The 18,892-nt window shown below is 36.5% G+C and overlaps 1 protein-coding gene and 1 non-coding gene across 3 annotated transcripts in view; both read right to left on the bottom strand.

Moving 5' to 3' along the window:
• Positions 1 to 18,892, bottom strand: part of ARHGAP42 (Rho GTPase activating protein 42) — a 315,580-nt gene that overhangs the window by 60,477 nt on the left and 236,211 nt on the right. For both annotated transcript variants that reach the window (XM_054438876.2, XM_063671373.1), the window contains exons 6-8: positions 15,088 to 15,198; positions 3,438 to 3,542; positions 248 to 377 (exon numbers count right to left, since the gene is read on the bottom strand). In XM_054438876.2, the coding sequence (XP_054294851.1) occupies positions 248 to 377; positions 3,438 to 3,542; positions 15,088 to 15,198 (346 nt within the window). The remainder of the gene's footprint in view (positions 1 to 247; positions 378 to 3,437; positions 3,543 to 15,087; positions 15,199 to 18,892) is intronic.
• LOC129009183 (small nucleolar RNA U13) lies at positions 2,234 to 2,338 on the bottom strand. The gene has a single exon (XR_008492714.1). It is a non-coding gene; the product is annotated as a small nucleolar RNA U13 (small nucleolar RNA).

Here is an 18,892-nt window from a genome sequence, read left to right as displayed (position 1 = left end):
CTCATGTTATGGTATCAGTGACGACCGTAAGTTCCAAGTTCAACAATAAGCCAACTTACACATCCTGATGGCAAAATGTGGAAAAACGTCCTCACTTTGGTTGTGGTGGGGGGAAAGTAGATATAAAGCTATAAGAAATTTCAGTCCTCCTACTTGAAGGAAATACTACTAACCAAGTCACATCTCATGGAAATATTAATAGACAGCTAAGTCATAAGACACGTGAAGTTATGTCTTTGTGACTTACTTTTCTCCTGGACATACAGATAGCCTTCCATCGTCCACTGGCTGGGTGGTCTGTAGTCCTGGTTGGCAGATTTCATCCTTTGCATCAACCGCTCTACCTCTTGTCGAGTACTTTCAAAATTATTCCTTGTCTTAAGTAAATAGAAACAATAATTTCAGTCATTGTTTTCTACCAAGTTTCAGGAACATCCAGACTAATATTTTGTTTTGTTTTTATTTATTTATTTTTGAGACAGAGTATCACTCTGTCACCTAGGTGTGATCATGGCTCACTGCAGCCTGGACCTCCTAGGGTCAAGTGATCCTCCTGCCTCAGTCCCCACAAGCAGCTGGGACTACAGGCACACACCACCACACCCGGCTAATTTTTTGTAGAGATGGGGTCTCACTATGTTTCCCAGGCTGGTCTCAAATTCCTGGGCTCAAGCAATTTGTTCACCTCCCAAAGTTCTGGGATTACAGGTGTGAGCCACCTGACTGGCCCAGAAAAATGTTTCAAAACTGCAAATCGCACAAAGGTGACCTTGATTCTTTTGGCAGTATTCACCACATCTATATCTCTGTGATGTTGGGTCCCAAGGTCTGATTTTGAACTGATTTAGTGAAAACTTCTCTGAATGACCTTCTGCATGTTTCTCTTTGAATCTCTCTCTCTCTCTCTCTCTCTCTGTGTGTGTGTGTGTATGTGTGTGTGTGTGTGTGTGACTTTCTTCCTATTTTCACACTCTAACATTATTACTTAGGGGGTAAACTACGGCAATTAAAAAATATAGGATGCACTACATAAAATTTGAATTCCGTAAATACCTAAGGTAAAAAACAGATACATAGGGACTTAGTTTATTTTGATGGAAAAAAACAAAATAAGTTCATATACTTTTGATATATGTGGCATTTGAACAAGTCAAGAAAAGAAGTTTGTTACCACAGTTCCAAAGGCTATTTTAGAGGAAACATCATGTAGCTTGGTTTACTAGCACAGGTATTATTAAGAGATGAGTGTATAAATTAACTCATAAAAATCAATAAGTTTCCAAGTTCTAACTTCTTCTGTTGCAAGAAATAGATTACTCACTTTAAATCAAGTTTATTTAAGCTATAGGAAGAATCAGGCTTTTCTCTATGAATACCTCTTTTGCATTACCTCAAAAATATGCTTCTGAAGATACAATAATCACCACCATCTAAATCTAAGGAGTTCATGCCTCATTTAAAAAAAAAATCTCAAAATTAGGAAAATTTTCTTGTCACTTTCACTATTTTTGTCTTTCAAACATAAGGGTCTAATTTTTTTTTCTCCAATTCCTTACTTCTCTCCTGTTCCTGAATCCTAGGAATCTTAATGTAATTTTATTTAATGTGGAAGTAAATCACAAAAATACCTCAGCTTTTATAATTTTCGCTTTTAATAGTAACTGTAAAAGCCTAAATACATTCCATATGGAAAAACAATAGAATGAATTAAAGGTGAAATTGATTCTGCTAGAAAATCTAAGTTAAATAAAAGCTAAAACTCAAAACACAAGGGAATAAATCCCCTCACATATTTTTTATGGGACATTCTAACTCTGTAGTTTTATTTACTGGACATTTCCACAACGGCAAGAACCAGATAAGCAGAAAAACATACACTGTGTAGAAAATTAAGTGAAGGTTTTCCAAATGATTTGGGCTATATAGTACTTGGCAGTCAGGGTTTCAGTTATAGTAAAACGTCAACAATTAGGACATCATTATTTGTCAGGTTTGATAATGTGAAATGGGTTGGCTCAACTTTTGGGTGTGTTTTTATTTTCAATGCAAGTGTTGCTCAGCATTTGAACATCAGAATTGGTATAACTATGCAATCAAAGACTAAAAGGATTCATTAGACAACGACAACTTTACAAAATAAATTCTGATAGAAATAGATGGCCTGTATGGAAATAATTCTCACTTTTAAAAAATTTTTTATTTTGTATTTATTTTTTCTTATTTTTTTTTTTCAGGTTAGACGGGTAATGTGCTGAGATTGTAACAAGGTTCAGTGGGTGGCACATTTCACACATGTGCGTGAACATCCAAACCCCATGCCCACGAACTACAAAAGGATCTCTCACTCATGTTTTAAAGCAGTTATTTTGAATGCCTCAAAACCACATTCAAACCTGTTATTTGAAAATAATAAACAGCACATATTTGATATTGAATTTCAGAGAAAGATGAGATCTTTGTTATTAAAGTACAATCCTTCATTTCACAAATAAAGAAATTTTGTTCTCTTAAAAATGAGACTTCTCAGGCTAGGCACGGTGGGTCACACCTGTAATCCCAGCACTTGGGAGGCCACGGCGGGTGGATCACCTGAGGTCGGGTTCGAGACCAGCCTGACCAACATGGTGAAACCCCATCTCTACTAAAAATACAAAATTAGCCAGGTGTAGTGGTGCGTGCCTGTAATCCCAGCTATTTGGGAAGCTGAGGCAGGAGAATCGCTTGAACCCAGAAGGCAGAGGTTGCGGTGAGCCAAGATCATGCCATTGCACTCCAGCCTGGGTGACGAGCGAAACTCCATCTAAAAAAAAAGACTTCTCTAAGGTCTTATTTTCTTATTTCCAGTATTTTCTTTTCTAGTTTTCTTGAGGTATAATTGACATATAAAAATTGTATAGTTAACATGTACAATGTGATGTTTTAATACATATATACATTATGAAATTACCAAAATCCAGTTAATTAATATATCAATCACCACAGTTACCATCTGTGTATGCTGAGAACATTTAAGACCTAAACTCTTAATAAATTTCAAGTATTCAATACAGTATTATTACCTATAGCCACCATACTGCAAATTAGCTCTCCAAACTTACTCATCCTGCATCACCCAGTAAATTAACAAGAACACTGGATGAAGGCAAAAGTTAATAAACTTTCAGGTGTCTCCAACTGGGTAATATTTATTTTTATAAAATTTGCTAGTATAAATTTTTCTAACTAACGTTAGGGTTTTGTGGGGTGTATTTTCCACTAGCAGCTAGAAAAAAAATTGTTAATATATTTATAAAGTGGTTTTTCTCAATTCTTGAATTTTACTGTACTTAGGCAAGTATTTGAAAGATTCCAAGGTTTAACTTGATTATAACTTAGTTGCCCTTTGAAATCAGATTTGCAGATTTGCTGAGAGACAGTAAGAACAGGTATACTCTTACATTCTGCAAGTTGAACTGCAGCTGTTGCTTATACGGTGCAAATTCCTGGGCAAGTTCATATCCCTCATGGTAAAAAGTAAATAAGCCCTGAAGAAATGACAAAAGCTGCAAAGATAAAGAGATAAAGAAACCATGAAAATGTGTTTTAATGATCATTTAATGATATAAAATAGGGAGAAAATTATATTTCATTATAATTCCTCAAACTAATACATTTTCAATGGCTTTGGCAAGGCAGGCAATAGATTTACGATTATAAAACAGAAACCACAAAAGGATTTTTATTTCCTTTTTGGTAGACAGTAATTTAACTTTGAGGCTGATCAAGGACATTTGTCCTGTTAACTATTCCGCTATTCAAATGCATTGAAGAAATATCCAGAAGAGACCACTAAGATAATGACTAAAGTGTAATAGCATAGATCCCACCCTGGAAGAACTTCTAATCAAAACAAGGGGATAAAAGATGTGTGATGTAAGGAAGACCAAACCAGTAAATCACAGATAAGAAGTACCCAAGGGAAGGAATGAGAATTTGGCCAGATGAAACTAAGAAAAAGTATCACAAGGTGGCAGTACTGATTTGAGTATTGAACAGACAACATTTTAGCAAAGGAATGGGAAGAACATGAAACAGGGAAGTGGTGAGCAAAATCATTGAACTAGATAACACAGGTTTTTCATTTCAGAGAAAGTAAAATCTCCACAAAGTCATAATTTCTATGATCTTAACCTTCTAATCTCAAATTCATATGTGTATTTAAGTTTTTATCCATAAATTAAGACAGGCTCTCCATGGAATTACAGGACACAGGTTGCATGAAACGTTATATTGGAAAAAAAATTTAAGCATTTTCGTTCCATTCACAGGGATTTTATTTCACAGACTTGTCTACTAACCTAATCTTTCCCACAACCTCTTCCTGCAATAAAGTTAGAAAACATTTTTGAAAAGTCACTCATAATGTATCTGTAACTTATTATTTTAAATTAAGGAAGAAACACAATTTGAAACCATTTTCTCACGTAAATAACATGCAGCCACCTCCTCTGTCTGGGTAGGTAGGGAGGATTCAGCTAAGCATCAACTGGTTACATGTGCTATGATTTCCAACAGATAAACACTGGTTCTATCGGAAAACAATGACCTCATGCTTTTCTTCCTACAAACAAGTCAAGTTCATACAAAGTCATGTTCATTTCAGAAAACATTTTCAAACCATTTTTGTTGTTATATATTTAAGGACTTTTCTTCTCTTGTTCAAACAGTCCTGATATTGTACCAAAATGTAGCATTTGTCCTTTTATAATTATTTTACACTATCAGTTTTACATCAACTAATACTTATTATCAAACCTAAATATTCAAGATTATCTTAAAATGATGCTATAGTTGTCAAATTATCCAATAAAATACATAGTCTACCTGAATGCATATAATATGGCACAAACAAAACTGCAGCTTAAATTGGATCAAAAATGCCTTTAATAAAGGTTTGCATATTTAGATTTAGAGCTTTTCAGAGAGAAAATATTTTTGAAATATATAAAACAGTAGTCTTCTGAACATCCAACTAACAGACTATGAAGTTGCTAAGGAAGTATTGTTTCATGTTTTACCAATTATAATTAATCCACAATTAAACTGTCTCATTACAAACTGGATGCTATATAAAGCAGGTGCTACTTTAAAATCATCATCAGTATAAAAGTTAATTAAACTTGTAAAGAAGATTTTAAGAATATCTGTGATAAATCTTTCTATAAAACAATGAATCCCCTGAGATCCAACTTTTCTAACATTCTTGGTTTCTAGAACATGGAAAAAAGACAAAGCACATTGATGTTTTCAGAAGCACGAAGTAAACCATTCAGAACCACACCTAGAACATTGCTAAAAATTCTAACAAATGGTCAATTATGATTCTTCAGCCATATAAGTTTCCAATACACTCAAATTGCTATGTCATGGCTTGATGCTCCAGTCCTAAAGTACTAATACTAATCTGAAAACATGAAATCCAAAACACTCCAAAATGCAAAATTTTTAGAGCACTCTCATGATACCACAAGTGAAAAATTCTGCACCTGATACTTTTGCTTTCTGGTGGTTCAATATACACAAACTGTGCTTCATGCACAAAATTATTAAGAATATTGTATAAAATAAAATTATCTTCAGGCTACGTGTATGAGGTGTACAGGAAACATAATAACTTTCATGTTTAGACTTGGGTCCAATTCCCAAGGTATCTCATTATGTCTATGCAAATATCCCAAAATATGAAAAAAATCAGAAACACTTCTAGTCCTAAGCATTTTGGATAAGGAATGTCAATGTGTATTCTATTTCAAAAGATTAGACATCTGGAGAAGATGCTGGGTGCGATCCATGGAACTACCTGTGAGACACTCCCTCATGTGAAGGGCCACTTCATGCTTGCAGATTCACTGAACCACATGCGGGTCATCCTAACCAAAACTCTTACGGACGTATTTTGACAGAGATTTTGGTAAATCGATATTTCCCACTAAACTCTGCTTTTAAATTCTTAATCATGTTCTAAAAAATAAGATCCTGGTACCTTCATCTTATTCATATTATTCTATATCCTCAGCATTTTATATGCAGCCAACTTCAGTCAAGAGGAAAATAAACCCATTGGCAGCTTCTAGCAGAATTCAGATTCACTTAGTAGCAGACAAATACCTTTTAATCTCACAATGCATGCTGAGCACCCACTAGGAAATGTACAATCCTATGGAAGGCACATAAGAATTATATACAAAAAAACCATACACCTTTTCCTTTTTATTCCACATCTTTGGAAGCAGCATTTGGGTTTATTGAAGATTGCGTTATGAAACACCTGCCTCTAGATGGCAGCAAAGTTAAACGTTTTATCAGTTTGAATATATACTTGTTCACTTCATCCTCTACAAAATTCCAAGATGTGAAATGAAAGGAACTGAACAGGACAGCCTGAAAAGCTTTAAGAATTGCGCTTCCCACACATCATTTTCTTTGGTGAATCTGCCTGAATGGCTGGGATGTGAGGAAAAAAAGATGGTTTCAGTTTACCCTAAAGTAAATTTGACCTTTAAAATAATTAACACTAACCGTAATAACAACTACAAACTCCTAGATAAACAGAATAGGTTTGAATACTAAGAAAGTTCCTTTTATCACTGAGGAAATCTCATATAGCACTTTATTATTCCCAAGGGTATAGAACCAAATTACTTGTCACTCCAATAACCCAACCAATTGGAAAAACTGATACCATACTTAACAGATAAATAATCTTTTAAAATAACCCCATTACAAGCCAGAAAAGGAACAAATATTCAAAATTAAAAACTCCTGCTTCAATGTACACTGTCATGAAAATTGAAAGAAAACTCACAGAATGGGAGAATATATTTACAAAAATCATTTATCTGATAAGGGGCTTATATGCAGAATATATGAACAACTCTTACAATTAAATAACAAAAAGACAAATAACCTAGTTTAAAAATAGGCAAAGAAACTGAATAGACATTTCTTGAAAGAAAATATATGAATGGTCAAAAAGCATTTGAGAGATTCTTGACTTATGAGTCATCAGAGAAATCGAAATCAAAACCACAGTGAAATCTAAGGTCAGCTCTCTAGGATGGCTAGACTCAAAAAGTGAGATAATAGCAAGTGTGCGTGAGGGACATGGAGAAACTGTATTCCTCATATATCGATGGTGGGAGTGTCAAGGGGTGCAGTTATTTTGGTAGTCCCTCAGATGGTGAAACATACAGTTACCACATGACTCAGTAATTCTTCAAGAGAGGGAAAAACATGTATCTACACGAAAATTTGTACATGAATGTTTATAATAGGGGTCCCCAATCCCTGGGCTGCAGACTAGTAAAGGTCATTTGTGGCTGGTTAGGAACCCATCTGCATGGCAGGAGGTGAGACCTGGGTGAGCTCTGCCTCCTATCAGATCAGTGCTGGCATTAGATTCTCATAGGAGAGTGAGGCCTATTGTGAACTGTGCCTGTGAGGGATCTAGGTTGCCTGCTCCTTATGAGAATCTAACTAATGCCTGATGATCTGAGGTGGAACAGTTTCATTCCGAAACCCTTCCCTCACCACCAATTTTTTCATGGAAAAATTGTCTTCCATAAAACTGGTCTCTGGTGCCAAAAAGGTTGGGGACCGCTGGTTTATAACATTATTCATAATAGTGAAAATGTACCAATCAACTAATATTTGGATAAGCAAAATGTGGTCTATCCATACAATAAAATATTATTTGGCCCTAAAGGGAAATGAAGTATTGATGCATGCTTTCAGATGGATGAACCTCGAAAACTGCATCTGAGTAAAAGAAGTCAATCACCAAAGGCCATGTATTACACAATTTCATTTGTATGAAAAGCCCAGAGTAGGCAAATTAATAGAGACAGAAAATAATTAGTGGTTTTTCAGGATTAGGGGTTGTGGGGTATACTGGGAATGATAGCTAAAGGATGTGATGTTTATTTTTAAGGTGATGAAAATGCTTTAAATTTTTTTGTGGTGATTGTTGCACATATCTGTGAATATACTAAAGTTCCATTGAACTGCATAGTTTAAATGAGTTGTCTGTATGGTATGCAAATTATATCTTTATGAAGTTTTTTTTTTCTTTTTTGAGACAAGGTCTCACCCTTTCACACAGGCTGGAGTATAGTGGCATGATTAGAGTTCACTGCACTTTTGACTTCCCAGGCTCAAGTGATCCTCCCACCTCAGTCCCCAGGTAGCTAAGACTACAGGTGCATGACACCATGCCCAACTAATTTTTGTAGAGGTGGAGTTTTGCCATGTTGCAAAGACTGGTTTTGAATTCTTGGGCTCAAACAATTCTCCTGCGTCGGCCTCCCAACTTGCTGGGATTACAGGTGTGAGCAACCATGCCCGGCCTGAAGTTGTTTTTAAAAAATAAAAATAAATACTTCCCATACACAAAACACCATAATGCACTATAAGAAATCAAAATGTTATATAGTTCCATCCTCCACATTTGGCCATCTAAACTTCTAAGATTAGAAATGTAGGGCAAAGTCAAGGCATCAATTTTCACACTGTAAAAGTGTCAGGCCTGTGAGTTAAATCTGTAGTCTTTGCAATTCCCTGCCTGGAGGAAACTTAGAGATAAACATCTTAAAGGATACCTTCAACATGACTACAGATCGCTTTAAGTCTAATGCATAGATGTGCAAAGGAGTTCATGGCATGAAAACGAAAGCATATACAAATCGAATCAAATAAATAATGAGAAACTTGAAGATAAAAAGAGAGCCAAGAATGGAAAGTGGCGAGTCAATGCTGGCCTGGAAAAGACTACTTTTAAAATGGGAGGACAGAAGCACAAATGAATGAATGGACAAATACGTGCACTGATTAATAAAACAAAGCCGTGGCCATCCATTGCCTCAGCACTGAAAAGCGTAATTGGAATTCCTGAAAAGATGGATTTCTAAGCATTCAAGAGAATGGAATTCAGATGAAGAGGCCTGAGGTACACTTTCCTGGTAAAGGAACAGAGGCATTGACAATAGCCAGCTTATCTTTACAGCTCAATTGTAATAGAGAAGGTACTGTCACCAGCAAGGTGATAAAGCCCAGCAGAAGCTACATGATTGATTTCTACCAAACACGTAGGATGCATTTTTCTTATTTTTACAAAATTCTGTTCACTAAGTTCTATCACAAATTTCTGATTTTCAATAACAATACCCTGAACTTTAGATTTATCCAAGGACCATTACAGATTTTATTTTTACTTAAAAGTTTTGTTGTTAATTTTTTAAAGAATGAATGCCCATAGATTTTAAACAGGATAGAAATTTAACCTTTAGTCCTACAGAGTTTCAAAAAACAATGATGCTACCTTATTTTTTTCACTTTTACTAAATTAAAGCTAACTGATTATGTTGAAAAAAAATCAAAAGGTTAAACTTTCAAAATCTGCTCATCTATATAGTAGCTGATGGATTTTTAAAAAGGACTTAGCCAGTAGCATTTCAATGTCAAAATTATTTAAGCTTTTTAAATTTAGAGACTCTAAAAAGTATTTTATAGTATACATCTTGATAATAACAAGCTAAAACATGTTAGTAAATTAGGCAAATTTTCTTCAGCAAAAAAATTTAAATTGAACTTAGCAGTCCAAGGGAAGAGCATCAAAAGCACTATATTTTAGTCTATATATGATGATTTATTTTCATTTTCTGCATTAACTTTAAACATTAATACAAAAAGACTATAATGGAGTCTAAAAGGAATACCGTAACATGAAAATGCTATTACAAAACTTACTCTAGGTGTATATTTAGAAGGCTAAAATTAAAATGTGTTTTTTAAAATGTGGCTTTAAAGCCACAACTAACAAAGGGATTCATAAATGTTGTTTTCATATCTAGCAATAATAGTATAGGTGAGGTACACACTGGCTGGTGCCTTATTGACATTAATGAAGTACCAGGTACAAGAGCTTTGCGTATTACCTGTGCTGGTTGATCCTCATCGCGATCCTGGGAACTACACATTATTTTTGTCTTCAATATACAGATAAAAACCTGAGGCAGAGAATTTGTAAAATGTGCCATATTTGCACAGCTGTAAGATGTGGAGCCAAATTCCATCTTATTCCAACTCATTAAGCTATTATACTTTCTGTTTCTGCTTACTAAAGGTAAACCTTTTATTTTCTTCTAATTTTCAGGAATTAACATAACTACACTATATAAGTTTCTAATCGTCCATTTTATTTGGCCAGAGCAAATATTATCAGGAAGGATTAATTTCTGTAGTTAAGCGTACACTGAGGAAGTGGTACCATGCCATGACTTCAGATTTGGGTTCTGGGTTCCTATCTGCCACTTTGGGTTTGTGGCCTTAGGCAACCAACAATCTTTCTGTAACTCAGCTTATTCATCTAACAACTACTTCATAATAATGCTGTTATGGATTTACGTGAGCTAACACAGAGAAAACACGTAGCACATAGCAGTTGCTCACAAAACATCAGTCCAACTAAGAAGGCTCAAAGGACATAAATCAACACACACACAAGTTTACAGCTGAATGAATCATAAGGCAGATGAGTCATAACAAGATTCCGTTTTCTAAGCCACAAACCTTTATGTACCATGAAGTGCTTCTGAGACCCCTGGGCTCCTCCACAACTCTTATTTAAGCTGTTTGTGTTCAGAGTACTTCTAGAACTGCTTCTTGTAATCCATAAAGATTCTCATAACCTCAGGCAGCTCTGAGCAGTAGGTGAATACTATAACCAAGAGTCAGGAGATGTTTCTCCCTCCCAGATCTCCTTCCCCCATCATAGACCTAAACTTGCGTACCTTGTTGACACATCTGAAAGGATGAGCCCACTGTTCAACAGAAACATAATATGAGCCACAAATGCAAGCCAATGTGTAATTTACTAGTAAACATATTTAATTTTTATTTATTTTTTTGAGACAGAGTCTCACTCTGTCACCTAGGCTGGAGTGCAGTGGCGTAATTTTGGATCACTGCAACCTCCGCCTCCAGGGTTCAAGTGATTCTCATGCCTCAGCCTCCCGAGTAGCTGGGATTACAGGCACCCACCACCATGCCTGGCTAATTTTTGTATTTTTAGTAGAGATGAAGTTTCACCATGTTGGCCAAGCTGGTCTTGAATTCCTGGTCTCAAGCGATCTGCCTGCCTCAGCTTTCCAAAGTGCTGGGATTACAGGCGTGACCCACTGTACCCAGCTAGTAAACATATTTTAAATACTTTAAAAAAACAGTGAAATAAATTTGAATAATTTATTTTAATACAATATATCCAAAATAGCATTTCAACCTGTAATCAGAGGTATTAATGAGCTATTGTCCATTTTTTCATACTAAGATTCTGCAGGCTGCTGTTGATTTTATATTTACAGCACATCCTAACTTAGACTAGCTGTGGGTAATTGCTACCATACAGAATGGTGGGTCTAGAAATCAACAGTGAGCTATAATCCCTTTCTATATAAAATACAATAAAATGGAAAAAAGATGGCTTATAGAGAACTGAATTTAAAAAGCTGATTTCAGGCGAGGCGTGGTGGCTCACGCCTGTAATCCCAGCACTTTGAGAGGTCAAAACAGGTGGATCACCTGAGGTCAGGAGTTCGAGAACAGCCTGGCCAACATGGTGAAACCCTGTCTCTACTAAAAATATGAAAATTAGCTGGGTGTGGTGGTGCACACCTGTAATTTCAGCTACTCGCTCAGGAGGCTGTGGCAGGAGAATCACTTAAACCCGGAAGGTGGAGGTTGCAGTGAGCTGAGATTATGCCACTGCACTCCAGCCTGGGCAACAGGGCGACACTCCATCTCAAAAACACCAAACACAGACAAAAAAATTGATTTCAGGTATGCTTTTAAAACAATAACACGTAGCTTATTTATAAATAATACATGAATGTCCCCTTTTAGTTCATGTGTCAGACCTAGTTTTTCTTTAGAATAATGACAATGTAGGATTATTTGTTTGTTTATTTATTTATTTATTTGTTTGTTTATTTGTTGAGACAGAGTGTTACTCTGTCGCCCAGGCTGGAGTCCAGCGGCGCCATTTCGGATCACTGCAACCTCCATCTCCCAGGTTCAAGCAATTCTCGTGCCTCAGCCTCCCGAGTAGCTTAGACGACAGGCACACGCCACCACGCCCAGCTAATTTTTATATTTTTAGTAGAGATGGGGTTTCACCATATTGGTCAGGCTGGTCTCAAACTCCTGACCTCAAGCGATCCACCTGCCTCGTTCTCCCAAAGTGCTGGGATTATAGGTGTGAGCCGCTGTGCCCAGCCAGAATATTTATTCTTAATAGCACATGAATATTGTATAGAAGTTTTATGACAAGGAGTAGGATCTTGATATTGATTAAAACAATGTAAAATAATCTCAAAAATACCATCATAAGGTAAGAATATTATTTCATGAATCACTATCCCCTGTTCATATTTTCTATTGGATATCTTACAATCCATAGAGGATAGATCCCACCCCCAGAGCATCTGCTTTACTCTAATGCTTATTTGTTAAAATAATCTGGGCTAAAACTAGAATAGACTGCTTGATTTCTGCAACACACAACAGCAATGCAAACAAGAATTGGATTTCTAAAGAATAAAACCGGTAAAGACATTAAAGTGTTTTCATGTCTTTTTATGTTTATAGCTCCTGGGAGCTTTGGTTTACAACTTTTCTCCTCCAAATTAATTTGTAAATGCATAACCTAAAGATTGACATACATACACATGCTTCATTGATCCCATTTCTATTCTCATTGTTCAAATGGATATTAAGTACAACTCCATGGATGAGACTCAGGCTAGAAATGAGGATGAGACCAAACTGACAGTACTATTTGGTTTGGCCAGATGCTCTACTAGGAAAAACACAGCAGCCAGGAAAATATTTTGGAAGAAGGACAAATTTAACATCAATTTTGACTATGGTGTCATAAGAAAGGCATGCATGACAGAAGACTTGTCAGGACATCATAGCTTCGGATAAGGTAGAAGGAAGAAAACACATTTCAATTGAAAGATGGCTTCTACTTCTCTACTGTATTTTTACAGGAATTCATAAATTCTTGTCATTCCTTCTGCCACCTGTGAATGAACATTTTTTTACAATCTCCTCTGTATACATCTGATGTCATCTTACAGAATGTTCTAGTTCACTGTTCCCAGACAGGACGGGCTATAAAAGAGACTTAGGGAAACAAGTGACTCCCATATCATCTTCCAAGAGGAATAAAGGCATACAGATGTGAAAGGATTATTCCAGGTGTGAGAAGAAACAACAGCACAGCAGATCAGCACAGTGTCTGAAGGAAATGGGAAGACACAAGGAAGCAGTATGCAGAAAAACTGTCAGAATTAATGGAGTCTCAGATGGTTTGGTGTCAAGAAGAGCTGAAATTCAAAAATCCCAAGGTGCAGGCTCTAGGGAAGTAGTTTGCTAGCAAGAAGCGAGGCTTCAAAAACCATGGTGGGATTCTGGGGTGGGACTTAGTCAATGGGAAGGCAAACAGGAACCATAAGTAGTGGTCATCTTCCTAGAATAGGAAATGTTAGGCTGGCTAGTTGTCCATGAGCCCCAGATGAGCTTCAGAACATTCTCTAGGTCATATAAAGTTTAATCAGATCCTTAAAGGGTCCACTATATAAGAGGATAATCCTAGGGGATTTAAGGATTAAGCTGTTTGGTAAACAGAACTTGAACTTCAGTTTGTTATTCTAAATAAAAGGTAAACGTTAAATCCCTGAGTCTGAGTGGTGGTCTTCAGTTCCTTAAACTTTCTAGCTGAAAGCTAGTCTTGCAAATGTGCCTACTGCCTAGTTTACAGGACAGAGTTAGTAGGCTCCAACTAAAGGCAGAGGTCCTGGAAGCCAGGTTGGGCCTGATAACTGTCCCCAACCTCTGCTCTGTCTCAGTTTTCCATTATCTTTAGGGGATAGCCGGTGGATTTCCATTAGAAAATGATTTATGTGAAATATATTTTATAATGTTGTCTTCCTTTCCCTCTCCTTATCATATCCTCTAATGTAGAAACAGAGTATTTTAGTTTTTATTATGAATGGATTTTTTAAAGGACTGACATAGGAAGAAAAGAATGGCTTAGATTAGATATTTGATTACTTAACACGTTTATTAACCCTATCCTCTGATCTCACGGGAATTGAAGAATGCAGACAACAGATCACCTGACTCTAGAGCAAACCTTTATTCATCATAGATGCCACTTTGTCAAGATGCCTATTTAGGCAATATTGGAACACATTAGGGTATCACTTGAAAAAAATGCTAAAAAATGAAATAAGCTTATAAAGACCAGCCACCTGTTCTTTTCTGTAACGTGGTTTACATTAGGAAATCCCTTACATTTTACACTGACTTAGGAAAATAAATGACTTCATAGGAAAGTCAAGCAGATCCAAGCCCTGTGAGGAAGGGGAGCACACAACAAAGAGGAAAACAGAGCCTTTGGTTTTCCCTCTCCACCTAAAGGTTTGCTAAATGGGTCACTGTACTGGTGAAGTGTATTCATTCATCTATAGATAATGCACATCCTCTTTCTAAAAAATTTCTTTAATTGATACACTTTATTTTTAGAGCAGTTTTAGATTTCCCAAAAAATGAGTGGAAAGAATGAAGTTCCCTTATACCCCCTCAGCTCATCTGTTCCCCTACGACCTCTGTACCCTCCTCCCGCCAACAGCTTCCTCTATTAGCATCTTGCATTTCTGTGGTACACTTGTTCTAGTCGATGAAACAATGCTAATACATTAATATTAACTGAATCCATAGGATACATTAGGGCTCAGTTTTTGTGCTACACATTCTATGGGCTTTGACAAACATATAACGGTATTCTCATCCATCACTACTCTATTGTACAAAAGAGTTTCACTGTCCTAAAAGTTCCCTGTGCTCCACTTTTTCATCCCTTCCCTACTCCCCTTTTATTTTTATCAATCATAATTTTCAAGAAAAATTATATATTATAGAAAAAACAGTGTACTTTTATTCCATAGATTGTTTTGAGCCTACCATTTATACAAAAAACCTGAAACTTACCGGTTCAACAAATTCAAACTTCTTTTTTTCTTGGACCTCTTGAATTTTAAAGACGTATTCTAATGATGCTTCATAGAAGTTCTGATGTTCTCGGTCAATTTGTGTATCTGCCTAAAGAGAAAAACCAGAGGGTGATTACTGATGGTTCTACATAGAGAGGGACTCAATTCCTGCTCTGGTATCTTTATTAAAAAGTAACTCCTACAAAAAGTTTAACACAGTACTTATTATAGTCCTTGCCTACAAGAACTTATAGTGCATGGGGCAGGAGCTACACACACACACACACAGACACATACACACACAGAGTAAGTACATAATACCCATTGCAGTAAAAAAAATACATATATATTACAAGAGGGGTATATAAATGTAGATGAGAAATTACTGGATCATAGAAAGATGGATAAAATTCAAAATTATGGGACAAAATGGTGGTATTTGAGTTGAATCTTAAGACAAACAACGGACTGCATTGCCAAAAATATAAAAAAAGCAGGGGCCGTTTTCCTGAAAAAGTAGAGGCATGAAGGAGACAGATTTGACTGCAGTATGAACACATGGAGAAGAAGAGGGAGAAGTGAGGATAGCATCATACTATAAAGTATCTTGGATGCTGCATAACACATTAGGATTTTAATGGTGGGAGAAGCATCTAAGAATATTAAGCAGGAGAGCCACTTCATTAGGTAAGATCTTAGGTAACACTGGTAGCAGAGTCAAACAAATAAACAGACAAATAAAAATTCAATGGCTCTAACCTGATGAATCATGCTTTGTCAATGCCATGCACTTTTATTATATCTGATTGCAATAAGGTTCTATTGACAAAGTATGAGAGAGTATTACTGAGGTGATTTAATTTTCTTTTAGACAATGCCTTGCTCTTCCCTCTTCTCCACCTATTGCCCTCAGATGCACTCTTTCAAAAGTGACTTTAGCTTAGCAGAGAGACATGACTTACTTTTCTTGCCCACCTCTACCTTCCTTGTCACCAGTTGGATGTTACAAAAGCAGATGGAAAGAAGGGGCTTTCTGGAGTACTAAGTATCCATTGACACCAATTTGGGGATAGGAAACTTGAAGCCATTTATAACGGTAGTTTCACAAACAAAATTTTTGAAAAAAAAGATTTTATTGGTAAGACTTCCAGTTAACAGAACCTATTAGTAATTAAGTTTTGGAGGAGTAAAAAGTCATACATGTACTTTCAACTGTGCAGGGAGTAGGTGCCCCTAACCCCCATGTTGTTCAAGAATCAACTGTAATTATATATACTTACTATGCATTTAATTAGGTAATTACAAATAATCCAATATTACCAGCAACTCATTAGAGATGTTTAAAGTTGAGTATTCTAAATTTTTAAGCTAATAAATGTGAAAAAAGTATAAATCAGGTAGGAGATTTGAACCCAAAACTTTTCAGCTCCCAGACATCATTTACAAAAGATAGAGGTGCAAAAAAGAACATCAGTATTCCACACAAATCATGTTTCTTTTCTTCTTACCATCGCTTATTGGAACACACTATATACATAAGAATTAATTAATTTAGTAATGAGGGATAGGTGTTAATAAATGTTTAACAACTGGCTGTCTTGGGAGAAAAGCCTGATTTGCAGTATTTGTGGTTTCTGTGGTACAAATATCGCCAAAATGGGCAGTTTCAAAACACAAACTCAACATCACAGAATGTGGAAGCTGGAAAGAGATGCAGGAAAAGGGCTCTCTGGAGCGAGTCTTAGCACACTACTGGGTGAAAGGGATGCAACAATATTTTCAGTTTTAGGGACACTATTCTATTCCACAAGTTATTTTATTTACTTTAAAAGAAAATTTTATTTACTTTAAAAGATAATGTCAGGCTGGATATGGTGGCTCACATCTGTAATCCCAGCACTTTGAGAGGCCAACGTGGGAGGACTGCTTGAGCCCAGGAGTTCAAGACCAGCCTGGGCACTCTAGTGAGATGCTGTCTCCATTTTTTTAAAAAAAGAAAAAATATATAACATCACCGATTGTGTTGCCTAGCACACGGGAACAAACTAGAATGTTGAGCCCTTTAGAGTCTAAAATGTTTTTCTTCTAGTCAATGGAACTATGCAGAAAAGATTTAGCACAGCAGGCCTGACTGCTGTGTTTTGAAAGGTTTGCTTACAAGGTTGGCCCTTGGCTGGTGTCTGGGAATGTTAGTTTAGGGAGGGCTCACATCACTCTAACTGCTAAGAGGTGGCTTACTGCACCTAAACTGTTTGTACAAACAATATGGTTTATGCAAATACCTCCTTTCCCTCTGGGAGTTTGGAATTTGGGTACATGCCAGGCAGCGAGTGCTATGTGACCAGCCTCAATAAGCCGCTAGACAACAAGACTCTAATGAACTTCCTTGGTGGACAACATTTCACATGCCACAGCTCCTTGCAGGGGGAATTGAGCATGCTCTGAGTGTCTCCACTGGGAGAGCACTCTTAGAAGGCTGCACCTGGTTTCCCCCAGAATTTGTTCCCTGTACCCTTTTTTATTTCCTTTCACTGTAATAAATCATAGCCATGAGTATGACTATATGCTGAGTCCTGTGAGTTCTCCAAGCAAATTACCAAAGCTGGGGGTGGTCTTGGGTACCCCAACACAAAAGAATTAAGTCATTTCTTCAGAAATGTATTTGCCATGCACAGTCTCATCCCACTTACCCCCCTCCAAAAAGGGGAATGAGAAGCAAAGAAAGGATAAAAGAGAAATGACTCTTGCTGCTTGCCACTTATAGATGTTTTCATAGCCTCCAATGCAGACTACTGAAATTTGATAGACCAAATCTGCTGTGAAACGTCATCCAGAGCATACAGTATTAAGGAATATGACAGTTTAATTTCTTTACAGTACAAGATATAGAAAGACATTCTTTTAGTTAAAATAGATCTCTTTAGTATGTAAGCTCATCATATGATTCACTAGCAAACACTTGCTTATAAATCCACTAGCAACCGGTACTATATATTTTGTACTGGATAAGTAGAGTAACACTAGGATTCATCAATTGAAATGAGATAATTTTAAAACTGAAAGAGAGCACTAGTAATAATTAGGCCAGAACAACAGGTGTAAACTGTTGTTTACCTGGCAAAAAGGGACCTAAAGAAACCAGATTAATTTCATAAGCAAACCATATGGTTCCGCAGATAGCTTATTGTAATGCTATCTCAATTCAAAAGAGAGGGAAAGGCGTTAGGTGATATTTGTTGAATCTTTTCCCAAGGAGAAAAGATTTAAGTTTGATTTTGAAGAATGAGGAAGAGATAAAAAGAGAAGAGTTTGAGTGATGTGAAAGAGACAGGAAAAGAGAAGCTATGCTTAGGTAGGACAAAAGGTTTGTGACTCAAGGTTTTGTTTGGAGGAGACAGAAATGAGAGTTAAGGCAGAAAAAATAGAATAAGTGTAGATTTCATCATACAGGCAGTGCAAAAACTTGAGAAGGAGGCTGACAAGAAACAATCAACATTCAAGATTAACATGAGGACAGTGCTGCGTACAGTAATTAAGTGGTGGCCTAGGTACATGTGAATATAAAAAGATCTCTTATCTGATAATGGTGAAGGTGTCTGGTGCACCCCAGCAAGAAAGAGAAGATGAATGATATGGGTGTGAGAAGCAAGGAAAAAGCCAAAGATAAATTTGATACAAAAAAAAGTACTACTAGTCTGGGTGTGGCTCATGCCTATAATCCCAGCAATTCGGGAGGCCGAGATGGGAGAATCACTTGAGGTCAGGAGTTTGAGACCAGCCTGGCCAACACAGTGAAACCCTGT

The sequence above is a fragment of the Pongo pygmaeus genome, chromosome 9 (assembly GCF_028885625.2).
Source record: "Pongo pygmaeus isolate AG05252 chromosome 9, NHGRI_mPonPyg2-v2.0_pri, whole genome shotgun sequence".
Classification (NCBI taxonomy): Eukaryota; Metazoa; Chordata; class Mammalia; order Primates; family Hominidae; genus Pongo; species Pongo pygmaeus.
This window is presented reverse-complemented; position numbering and strand designations above follow the sequence as displayed.